The sequence below is a fragment of the Chanos chanos genome, chromosome 5 (genome assembly GCF_902362185.1).
Source record: "Chanos chanos chromosome 5, fChaCha1.1, whole genome shotgun sequence".
Taxonomy (NCBI): domain Eukaryota; kingdom Metazoa; phylum Chordata; class Actinopteri; order Gonorynchiformes; family Chanidae; genus Chanos; species Chanos chanos.
This window is the reverse complement of record NC_044499.1, coordinates 46,303,081-46,315,814: the sequence shown is the minus strand read 5'-3', so window position 1 is coordinate 46,315,814 and position 12,734 is coordinate 46,303,081. Positions and strand designations below refer to the sequence as shown.

The 12,734-nt window shown below is 40.8% G+C and overlaps 1 protein-coding gene across 1 annotated transcript; it reads left to right on the top strand.

Moving 5' to 3' along the window:
• The first annotated feature begins 7,505 nt into the window (after window positions 1-7,505).
• Window positions 7,506-11,841, top strand: cdc42ep1a (CDC42 effector protein (Rho GTPase binding) 1a). Its single transcript, XM_030775609.1, has 2 exons — window positions 7,506-9,493; window positions 11,131-11,841. Exons 1-2 carry the CDS (start codon window positions 9,040-9,042, stop codon window positions 11,757-11,759), a joined length of 1,083 nt encoding a protein of 360 aa, XP_030631469.1. The 5' UTR covers window positions 7,506-9,039; the 3' UTR covers window positions 11,760-11,841.
• Window positions 11,842-12,734: the final 893 nt, after the last annotated feature.

Below are 12,734 nucleotides of genomic sequence, written 5' to 3'. Positions count from 1 at the left end.
AGCATGATGGGATGTTAATTGCTTAATTAACTCAAGAACCACATCTGTGTGGAAGAAATTTCTTTCAGTATACTTTATATCCCTCATTTGCCCAAGTGTTTCTTTTAGTTTGGCAGGTACCTATATTTTCCATTTGGTTGTGAAGGTGACTGAAAGCTAACAAGATCTGGGGTCCAAACATTTTCGCTTCAAGTATCAACCCTCCATCCTTACCACACCCCACCATCCCCTTCACCATTTTCCAAGAAGCAACATCTGGCTTTCATAAACCAAAAGCCGGTGCTCCGTTCCAACTCCTCTTGGACATCAAATAACGAGGCCTGGCCACTGGGCTCCATCTCTGCGCCCTGGTGCAACAATTACATAAATATTTGCTTTTGGAAGAAAATTGAGGGAAAGAAATAAAAAAAATAAAAAAATCATGGAATTTAACTCTTAGAATCCTTGACGTAAAAACAATAGACAGTTGTGAATGATTTAGGTTGGTTTCACAAGGAACGAAAACATACATGTACGAGTGTAACTCAAAGCCGGTAATGGAGGAGACGATTTGGACTCGGTTGTCTGAAGACCTATTCGTTCTTACCACTTTACATCCTATACACACACACACACACACACACACGGACACATACTTTCAAATGTTCATATACACAGTTGCTTAAAGTTATTTCTGTGGTTTTCACAGAAAAGCAATGGAAAGCATGGTGAGGATCAGAAAGCACACTCATAAACTCATACAGACAAACAGTTTGGATTTTCAGCGAACAAATAATTCAGTTATTTTGAAGGGAAAAAAAAAAACATTTTTAAGGACTTTTCAATGTATATAGTAAACATCATGAGTGCCCATGAAGTTTGAAAAAGCAAGGTTTTCACATTGTTTTTGCTGTCAAATGTAGTAAATGGGGGCTCATTTGGACCCTATAAATGTAATTCATCACAATATCTGTACCTCATTACTCTCGACAAAGCCCAGCACACTGTTTGAGTGTGTATAGTTGCAGAAATGATGGGCCCAGATGACTACTGTACTCGCTGGGGAGGACTGATTAGAGAGGACAGTTGGCGGATAATTTAACATATAAAGGCCACGATTAAGAAACCATTCCATTTATCTTGACCACAGCCTATGTTGTTTGACCCTTGAAATGCTATAACTAAACATGACTGTTGTTTCTTTTTGTTCTACACTTTTCCCTAATTGCTCAAGAGAGTACAGGGTGCTGTGAGGGGTTAAACGCTGACAAGCCTCTGTGTGAAAGCAATTTCCTGAAGACATCCTTTTCTGGCTGAGGATATTTTCATCCTGTTTTACCACCGCTGTCACCCCAAAATGTTTCGTCTTTCTTTTCTCCTCACTTTTTTTTTTTCCTATCACAGCAAAAATCCTCATCCATTGCTTCATATTCTCCACTTTCCGTTGCATCACCAATTTTAAGGTTTATTGTCTATTCCCAGGGATACACTTCACATTCCATACTGAGTCAAAGCTAAGTTTAGTCTAAAGGGGGTGGGGGGGTATAAAAGTCCTACACACACAAGTAGTGTGTTCTACGTTATACACACACACACACACATACACACACACACACACATACACACGCACGAGCAGTTTGCTCTAAGGTAAACACACACACACACACACACACACACACACACACACACAAACACACACACAGTCATATGGAATCCACTCTTAAGCTCAATGAAATACAAACCCAAACATGTGAGAACACAAACACACCATGTCCACTGAAACATAGCCCCTAAGGGCCTCTCTGATTCTCTGTGTTGTTTCTCTACTGGTAATAGTAATTACCCCTTCATCATACTCAGGAAACCAGAGCATGATCTGTATCTCAGTACAGGGATGGTGGCCCAGTCTAAACATGGGGGAGGGAGGAAGAGGGATGCAGCGGAGAGACAGCGTCTGCCAATGTCTGGTCCCGCCTGGCTTCACGGACATTTCACATAGAGGTCAATGACCATCACACAAACACAGAGAACGCAGATATTCAGATTCAACCGACAAAGGTTAAATGGCTTAGTCACAGTTAAGAGGCAAAGGAAAGCTAAACAAAACAAACAAATGAATTAAAATAGAAACTGCTGAAAAGGCTGAGTCAAGGATAACACGAGACAAAACAGACACTCTGGAACCTCCAACACCTTTAAATCTGCGCTCTTTCATGTAAACCTGATCAAATCAACACCTCATAAACATGAAGGATTTGCTGTGCCAAAGTTTGATAGAATGAGATTGGATTGTTTAGCCACGAGAATTTTTTTTTTTTTACTACTTTTGAAGCATGATATATCTGTACAAAAATAACCAAGAGCCTGTTTAAATTGCCCAAGGTCTTTTTGATGTGGAACACAACATTCTAAACTTCAACACCCACTTGTTTGTATCCCAGAGTTCATTAGGAAGCCAAGCCTGTAGAAAAAAGGCAGCTCCAGGACATCAATCAAGTGTGAGCTTAATAAACATTTCCATGATAAGCTAAAAATCTCTGTGTTGGATAGGTTCCCTTTTGGCATTACACCCCAGACCAAGAATCACTGCTAAGTGGCCTAAATACCAGTGGTTTCTCTCCAACTCTCTGAGTGTGTGCCTGTTGAGAGCATTCAGTAAAAAATACAAAATAAAAAATAGGGGAAATGCTCAAAGAAGTGTTTATATGCTGATTATTGCGAAAAGACTTTTTCTTAAATGAAGTAACTTTGGATGAAAAGGATCAGGCCAGTTTGCAGAACAGCGTGAGCTGTAAGTGCGGGAAATGTTGAGGGTACAAGGCGTCTAAAATCTATCATGACTCAGAGAGACTGTTGTGAGCCAAAGACTTTGAACCTCTGAGAAAGGAAGTGAAGGAAGAGAGTGAACAGGGAAAAGACTGAAAGACAAAGGAAAAGAGAAAATGGGAGAGAACTGCCTAAAATAGTCCTTCCGCTGGGCATCAGCAGCCGAAAAGAGAGTACAAGTTATGTGTGGTTATGTGTGGATTCTTTTTTTTTTTTTTTTTAGAAAATAGCTGGCATGCTTGCACAAGAAACTGTTTGCTTTGGGAAAGACTAAAGGGAGTAGCTAAAAGGGACAGAAAGACCATCTGTGAGGAGATCAAGGGATGGATGTAGGAGATGGAGCGATAGTATGAAAGCGGAATGGAAGAGCCTGGTTTATACACGTGTACATTTCTAAAATAAGACTTATTTATTTTTATAGGAGTCTGACCCTACTGTGCATCTACTTTGTCATTATTTATGTCACTCCACATAAATGACTAATAATAACGATAATACATAATGACAAAAAGTGTAATATTTAGTGAGGAACTGTAGTTTAGTCATAAAGAAAATGCAGCGATGGTTTACCATAACAAAATGGCCAATTTAAACAGCTGTTTAAATTTTTGCGGTTTTAGAGGTTAAGAAAGGTTAGGCTAGGTATCAGCACATTTAAATCCTCAAGAATAACTGTGTTCCTCCTGATAAAGATACATCCTGCTGAAAAGTTCATCAAGGAGTCACATTTTACATAAACCGTGAACGACCTGCGCAAATGCCAGCGTTATTTTACCCAATGTAACTTTATTTTTACAACAGCATTGACGCAACAATATACAATAATTTACCACCAAAATTTTAAGGCGCAAGAACTGTCTCACTGATAACTTATTGAGATATGTTTTATTTTGACGGACACCCGTGAACTGATTATCTGACTTGTTACGATGCAATAGAGACTTAACTGCAATTAAACAATGCCACACTTATTAGACCCATGGAGAAATCCGTGAGCAGAACAGTTTAGTTTGGCATTTCAGTTAATTAGCCTATATCTAAAAAGTTGTAAAAATGTTCTCGTAAGCAATACGCTAAATAAAGTTGGGTATATCAGAACATTTTAGTGAATTTTCTGCCGTTTGACTATAAGTGCATGGATTCGCGGCAGTCAAATTTCAGTTTTTCTTGGTCCTCACGCGGAATACCCGCCCCTTTTCGTCCCTTGCCCAGAATCGCCCTCTCTTTGCCTAAGAACGTTCAGCAGCTCCGTCAACCGTTATGGTCTGTTGTCCGGTCGCTCAGAGCAAAAGGGACGCGGAGTCAGAGGAAAACATAATCTAGAATTTGCCACTGGCACTGGCAAATTTTGGAGTGTAAACAGGATTTAAAGTTCGCTGGCTTTCGATAAACTACTTGTAATCAAGTCATTCTCAAATGGTGAGTTGCTTTGGAACTGTCAAATTGCTTTGTCCGGTAAATTATATGTTGGTTACAGATCATTTTCCATAAAGAGAAACAATTTACATGACAGCTTTGTGCCTCCTTTTGTACCGACTTGGAGGGATTAAATTGATAATTTTAAGATTTACTTTTAAGATATAGGTAACAGAAATTGTTTTCATGGGCAGGTATATATATAACACGGGGCAAGCAAAGTGCATGTGTTTTTGGCGTACATGAGGTCTGTGTGGACGTGTCTTGTGTCCTTTGCCTGAAATGTAATCTGTTCCGCAGTAAATTTAGTTTGCCTACGCCACGGCATTTCGCTTCTCTTTGACTGCACATTTCTCCTATGTTGAGCGGGCTGAAATGACCCGCGTTGTAAACTCGCAGCTGTAGTAAAAGACTTCAGTATTTTTTTTTTTCTTTAACTGTGTGTGTGAGTGTGTGTGTGTGTGTGTGAGAGAGAGAGAGAGAGAGAGAGTGAGTGCGAGAGAGTGAGAGAGAGAAATCATGTAAAAGGTAAAGAGGAAGAAGCTAGTATTATCATCATAAAAATCCATAAGTATCAAAATTAGTTGTTGGTTGATGACGTAAACAAATCAGCCAGTTTGAATTAATGTGTGTGTGTGCATGTGCGTGTGAATGTCAGTGACCTTATAAAATCCAATACACAAAACCCCCACCAGATCAATGAGCTCTCCACAAATGACGAAAGCTCTTTGCTTTTGGTGGTTTTGTCTCGCCTATGCGACATAAGTATTCGGGTCAGTTCAGGTTTAAATTTGGTAGTTGATTTGATGTACAGTGGTTTTAGTGAATCTTGAGATGTTTGATAAGTGTTAGTGGATGACCGAAGTTAAGCTTTCCTGGGAAAATAGTTATGCTCTAGCAAGGACTATAGAAAGCAGTTTGTGTGAACATGTCTTTCCATTCAATTATTGATTTTCACACCAAATAATGACAAGTAACTAAGCAGAATTTCCAGCCTCAGTTGAAGCTCTTGGGTGGCATGGGCTTTCACACTTTTCATAACCAAATGGCATGACTCCTGTCACAACTGGATGCCAAATGGTGTGACAGAAAGACAGACAGAAGAATAATAATGAATAAAAACAGTTAAAAAGAATGAGATGTTAACAAACTGCTAAAAAGATATTGGAGACCTTTTTTTTTTTTTTTTTTTTGGTCTTTGGTTTGCTTCAGGCCACTATTTTTTTTTTTTTTTTTTAGTCAAATTTATTTACGGAAATAAGGCAAACAATGAAGGTCATAAGGTCAAGGAAAAATATGAGGCCTTATCTTGTGTGCTTGTCCACCTGGTTAACTCAGTTAGAGAGTAACACACCTGAGAGTGATTTCCAAACTTGGAATAGAGTGGGGGAAAGAAAGACTCTGCATGGTTATTCCTAAATTGTTTTGTTATGTATGTTTATAGCTCGCAGAAGGCAAAGACAAACATTGGGAGGAGAAGCAACAGAGAGAGTGGAGTGTAATTGTTAGGGGAGAACATGGCACAAAGCTGACTCAGGTCAGCTGTAACAGTAACATTTTCTCGATTCATAAAATGACAATTGGACTGGCACGCTGTTTGCAGGAGGTATAGATGAGGAGACTGGATACACATGCATAAACATATATCTGTAGCTTTTTTAGACCCTTAGAAATTATCAGTGTTACAACTGACCACTGCTCTTGCCTTACTTCCACATACAGAATACCCAAGAAGATATAAGACCTGAAAGCAAGGTGTGTGTGTGTGTGTGTGTGTGTGTGTGTGTGTGTGTGTATGTATGTGTGTGTGTGTCTGGGGCGGGCATGAGGCACAGGTTCTAGGGCTGAATCAGTGTTATGACAAGGGTCCCAAATAAGTCAAACAGAACCACCGCTATTCCCCTCTAATACTAGATCGCCTTGACTTTTCAGCAGCGGTTTATCTTGCTGACTAGGGAATTTCACCCTGTGAAAACCTTGCCTGGCTTCTTCAGTGACATCATGCAAATCCTACAGCTGTATGCAACTCGACTGTACCATAAACAGGATCTCATTAAATCAGAGATCAGAGGGGAAGTATGCAGTTTACATCTATGTTGCCTCACATCAAGTTATTGGCAGACTAGAAGTCTCACAGAAAAACCCAAATGTGTTTCCAATCTGGGATGTGGGTTGAGTACTTCATGTCTGTAATAGCGAGTCCGGTAATATTCCTCCAAGGAATGTGTTCACACACGCGGGTTCCATTAGGCTGCGGTTTTGTGGGTATACATGCAACTGTACCTCATGGCATTGTGCTCCCCATGCCTCTAAAAGCAGAGCCTTAGTTGTGATATGTGTATTTTAAAACTTATTTAATATGTTAAATAATTTATATAGATGTTTGCTGATTAGCTTTGATATTTTGTCCTCTCAGGGGATTATTTTGGCGTATCACCTTCTATCATCCACATAGTCTCTCCATAATCTTTGAAATTAATGTTATCAGTCTCCTGAGACTTTTATAACCACGCGTTTATCTCACCTGCTTAGCACAAATTGGCGAGTGGCTCAAACTGTATGTTTTTGTTCTGTTTATCGTAACCTTACCTACCCTTCTCCTACTATCTTAGTCTTCCTCTGTTTCTCTCAAACAGGAGATTGCTTACACATGAGGAAGTCAAAGGAGCTAACCAAACTGATACAACCACAAGGCTAAATGTCTGAGAGGAGCTCAGGGAATAGAAGAGAAGGAAGAGAAGAGATGAGGGATTAGAGCCTAATCCAGGACACAGCCAATCCCCAAGGGGCCTCTCTTTTTCCCCCCACAAGGCAGACTGCTGCACAGATTATTGCATTAAATTTATTGCCTTGTAAAGACGACTTCTTTATCTTCTTCCTTTGGGGACGCCCTGGTGTGCAGGCCGCTGGATTTGTGTATCTTTGAAAACAAAGGATCAAGGGGAACGGTCCACCCTGTGAGGAGGCGTTTAGGGAAGGGGAAACAGTGGGCGGCTGGGAGAGTTCGTACACAGTGGTAACAACCAGGACTGACCTGTCACTATCCTCTCTGCTTAAGTCCTGTGCAGACTCACAGTCACAGCCTGCAGGGGCAGAGGTCACTGACCCAGTGAAGTGGAACTAAAGGAGTACCCAAGCAGTCTAATCAGTCACCAAGTGTTACCTGCGTGTTTGTGTGTTTTGAGTGACGACTCAGTTCTGATTTCGTTTCCCCCAATTCCTCAACAACTCCACTTTTTTGGTTTGGGTTTTTTTTTTTTTTTTTTCCTCTAGTCGTCCAGATTTCAATGGCGTAGCTTTGTAGGTTTGTCATCCCCTGATTTGCTAAGGATTGCTGGTTTGTGAGAATGAGTGATGGGTGGCTCGCATGTATTTTTTCATTAATCAACACAGTCTTGAATTACACATTGAGCACAGCAAGTTGCATCAAACAAAGCCACCTAGAATATCCCAGCTGAGAAAGGACCACCCTCCATGTGATGGAGACAGACAAACTGCCAAGCAGGAGAGTAGAGTCTACAGGTCTTAAAAGGAGTCTTAAAATAAATGGCTGGGCATTGGACTACGGTCAAGTACAAATTAGAAGGCTGCTTTAGAACTGACGTAATCCTGTTGGAGCCCTGTAACAGTTTATTAATGAAGTTGAACTGACATGTGTGGGAGGTTATCCACAATGGAAAGTCATTAAGAATGTCAGCTCGTAAATGTCTTTTACTTTGTCAAAATATTTAAGAAATGTGACAAATTAGCCTTGTAGACTTCAGAAAAAGAAATACAAGAACAGTAATGCTGAGCAGCATTAGCTGATTTCCTAGTGTTTTTTGATTCAGTGAGCCAAGTGACTTTTTAAGAAACACATTACAACTAGTGTCTTGTGCACTTTTGGCTATCAGAAACTGTTTTTTTTTTTTCCCCTTGTTAGTGACCAAGATCCAGCAACTTTTTGAGAAATTTCAAAACAGATCATTTAGCTCTTTTGAGGTCAATGGGAATGAAGTCACTGTGGTTTGAATTTAGATAATTTAAGAGCAGTGGACTTTAGCCTTGGGGATTTGGCACGGAATTCGCAATCATATGTGTGCTGCAAGACTAACCCAGTTTTCCCAAACAGTACGATCAATGAGAGAGAACCAGCTGCACCACACAAAGTCCAAGATTGTTTTCGTATTCCGGCGCTACCTAATCATACCGTAAAGATCACGTCACGTTTATCCGTATATGAAGGAAGGTCTGCAAAAGATTTCTCGAGGTTTTTCTTTACTCTTAGCGGAGGACGTTTTGTTTTCACTAAAGAGAGTATGAAATTTCAGCCTGCAACCACAGAGATATCTGCGGCTAAAACAGAGGTTTATTTCTGAACTCATGTTTTATAAACCAAACACCCTAAACAACAGTTGAGTCCAGCATCCCTGACCACATATGCGCCAGAGGTTTCCAAGAACTGTGGACATGCATATTTCCTGCTCTCATTTATCTTGACTCAATAACGTTGGATATGGACAGAAACCAATACCAAAAATGGGACTAAACATTGCTGCTCCTAGAAGAACCTTGTTGAGAAGTTCAAAACTCAGCTGCTGTTTTATAAAGTTTTGTTAAGAAGAATTTCCAATAATTTCATTAAATATTCAGAAACAATTCATTTCCAGCATAGATTTTCTGTTTTCGCAGTTTTTTTTTTACCAGTAAGAGGAAGCATCCAGACGCAGATCCGGACGACTGGACTACAGTTTTCTTTTTTCTACTTTTACAATTTTTTTTTTTTGTCGTTGTTTTGATAAGGTTTGGTTAGTAACTGGTCTTCTGCCTTTTGCCAGCATGAACTTGGGCAAACTCTCTGGACTAAAGGGGCTCGTGTCCCACTCCCAGGGGAGGAGGCGGTTCAAGGGAGACCTCACAGCAGAAATGATCAGTCCTCCGCTGGGTGACTTCCGCCACACTATGCATGTGGGTCGCGGAGGGGATGTGTTTGGGGATACTTCCTTCCTTAGCAATCACGGTGGAGCTGGGAGTAACGGGGATGGAGACACCGCCTCCACCCCTGACAAGAGCGAGGGCTTCTTTACCCGTACCCTGCGCCACGTGCGGAAGACCCCCGATCGACCCCGTGGGGGCTCTAAAGACCTGTCCCCCCCACCTCCACCGATCTCCCCGATCATAAAGAATGCCATCTCTCTCCCCCGCCTGAACACGGATTCTCCCAACGGCTGCCCAGTGAAGGTTCTTTTCCCTAGTTCACCGAAACCACCAGAGGACTCCACCTACTCCTATGGTAAGACTCACCATTCCGAGTGCACACCCCAGTGTTCTGCCCTCTGTACCGCTTAATTTGGGCTCCCATATTCACCAACTCGAACTGCATCTGTTCAGAAGCTGTATTAATTCAACATAGCCTAACACATGAGTACTGGACTTAGTTTTGCATTCCAAAGATAGCGACAGTGGGGTTGTCTTCAGGGGATTGTACATTTAATTTAGATTTAGAATAGAGAGATTTTGCAGGCTTGCCTTCAGGGAAAATGTTGGAAGGCTATTCTTATGAACTTGTTCAAGGTCTGCAATGTTATTTAAAAAAATTATAAAACACGAGTTCTTACAATACTAAAAAAACACTCCTTCATTTTACCCTTGACATATGCACCCATTTTACATGATAAGAAATGCAGACACTAGAAATCAGTAACTCTGTCTGGATTTCTGTGAATGACTCACATACATAAATATTTCAAGCATTTCTCACTGTCTGGTCTCACAGAGAAGTTAATGCAACAGATGAAATCCCTCATGATTAAGCAGTAGGAGTTAGAATTTTTAATAACACAAGGTTCTTGCAGACTTTGTTTTATGTGTATGCTAATTTATTTTGTCTCTGACTTCCTCGATATGACATGAACATCAGTCTACCACTCCATATCATTTCCATTCCTTGTGACTTGTTTCTTTGATCTCAGTGATTTGTGTTAGTTTTTTCTTGTCATGATTCTAGTGAAGATACTGTTAGGGAGCTGCATTGAAAACTCAGCCTGCGAGTTCATGTATAAGTGTAGACGGACATATTTAGTGAATATGGTGACAAGTATACACTTTAAAGTTTATTGATTTTTGTTTAAATTTTGCTGAACAATGCTCATAACACTCAACAGTAGCAAAGAGGTTTGGCCAAAAAAGAACAAGCTATGTATTTTGTCAAGGGTTCATGATCACGTTAGTCAGTTTTAAAACAATACAAATTGAAGTGCGTATTTACACAATACACAATAGAAAAGAAAAACAAACTGTTAAATGAAGGCCAAAGAAAATTCTCAGAAGCATCAGGTTGAGTAATGTGGTTAAACATTGCAAATACTCCCTCAGATGTGCATGCCAGAGTTCCGTGTCAGAAGCGTGACGTATGACTATGACCTGTAAATAGAAATTCACACTCTGGTCGTGCATATACAGTAAATAGTAACTCCATTTTTACGGACGAGTCTGTACCTGTGTGCTGTTATTTTGTTTTCAACAGCTCGGCATCACCAACACTCACGTATGACAAAACATATTCAACTATCCTTTTGTAACCACAGTTCTTAATTAACATTTCCGCAGTTTGGACAAACCTTAAAGTACTGTGTACATGTACGCAAGGGACTGTATATGCACTCATACAGAATAAGACATACTGTGACCAAAACATTTAGAGAAAAGTTACCACATCAACACAGCGGATCCTGACAAAACTGAAAGTAATTATGCTTCAGATTTCCTGTGTATGTTTTGAGTTCCCCTTTACTGCCATCTGTTGGTAAAAGAGAAAACATCAGATGACCGGTGGTTCTATGGCGCCATGTCGTGCGCAGAGTGTTCCAACCACCACCCGTGTACTCACATGCCTGCTCTCTTTGTGTTCTCTTCACCTCTCCTTTGTAGGTGTGGAGTCTGGGTTTGTGACTCTGCCCCGGCTTTCCCGCTCGGAACGCCAGCCTCAGGAAAGCTCAGCTTACTCTTCGCAGATCCACCGCGGTTCCCTCACTGACACGGGCGTCTTCTCTCTGACATGCTCTGACTCGGTGACCCGCTCTGACTCGGCGAGCCGCTCCGACTCCATGAACTCCTTCACCGTGGACCTGGGCCCATCCTTAATGAGTGAGGTATTTGCCTTGATAGACAGTCCCACTGACGACCAGGAGGATAAGCGTCTCTTTGGGACGGAGCACGAACCCGAATCTACATTTGGGCTGCCAGGTCACACCACCGAGATGGACTCTGGGACTACGTCTTTGGTAGACTCTCTTCTAAGGGAGGACTACAATGGCAGGAAGGGCCTCTATGGTGCGGGTTGGAGGAATGCGGAGGTCGCTTGCGACGAATCTCCTAAAAGGACTGCTACGGATGTGCCAAAGAGGTCTGTCATAGCCGAGGAGCAACGACTGGAGGAAGGCAAGTTCCAGAGGGCTGCGGATGTACTGGCACGGCATTATGGGAGCAAAAGGCCAGACGCAGCCAGCTCAAAAGCACACTGTGTTTACCCCGACGAAGAGGAGGAGATCAAAGTCTGATGCCTCAAGCTCGGTGGTCTTAAGCTAATCGGACATAATCTGTGTCCTCGGTCATCGATTTTTTTTTTCTTTTTTTTTTTTGTCCGTGCCAAAGAGTTCGTCGTTTGTTTAACATTGCTCTCAGTTGTTGACTCATTCTTAATTTTCCCGCATAAAAAAAAAAACAAAAAAAACTTAGCAGTGTACTTTTGACAGCTGCTTTCCATCCCTAGCTTTCCTATATAGTTGAAAAGTATTAATTGTATACAGCACAGGTGGTTGAAACATGATTGAAATACAGAGCAAACATTTGTGAAATATGTTTTGAGAAACTTCTGGACTTTAAGGAACTGTGATGCCAAACATGGTTGTGAAAGACAATAGAAAATGAAAGAGTGTCAAGCAGAAGGTTACAACACTATTTTGACTCTTCACATTAAACCTGTTCATGTGAACAGGACATTTAGACTGATCAGGTTTTTAACAGTCACTACAGTCTGATCTCATTCACTATATTTGCTTAGTACAAGCTTTGGGTCCTAGGAATACATAACCAGCCAGCTGGGTGAAGCTGCCTTTTGTGTAATTCAAAGGAGATGCATTGGAGTTAACAACTATGTCATTAACTTGAAAGATGTTGCAAACAATATGTTAAAATTATACTGTATGTCTTATATCAATTTTCAGAAAAGGGAGTTTTGTCAGTAGATTTGCATTAATATCCAGCATGTTTTAAACACTTCTGAGAAATATTAACGATAGTCCTTCTGACAGTCAGCGTACGTTTATAATGTTATGCTGTAATGACACTTTATTGAACGTTTATACATTAAATATTTTTGTTCTCTTGGTAGTCATGCACTCAGGCCACTGAAACTTAGTGCTAACGGATCCAAAAAACATCATTCTTTTGTGACAGACTTTTATATGGTTTTGAATGGGAAAGTGTTATGCTACACACCAGCTCTCACATTTCACTATGAATAATTGTGACGT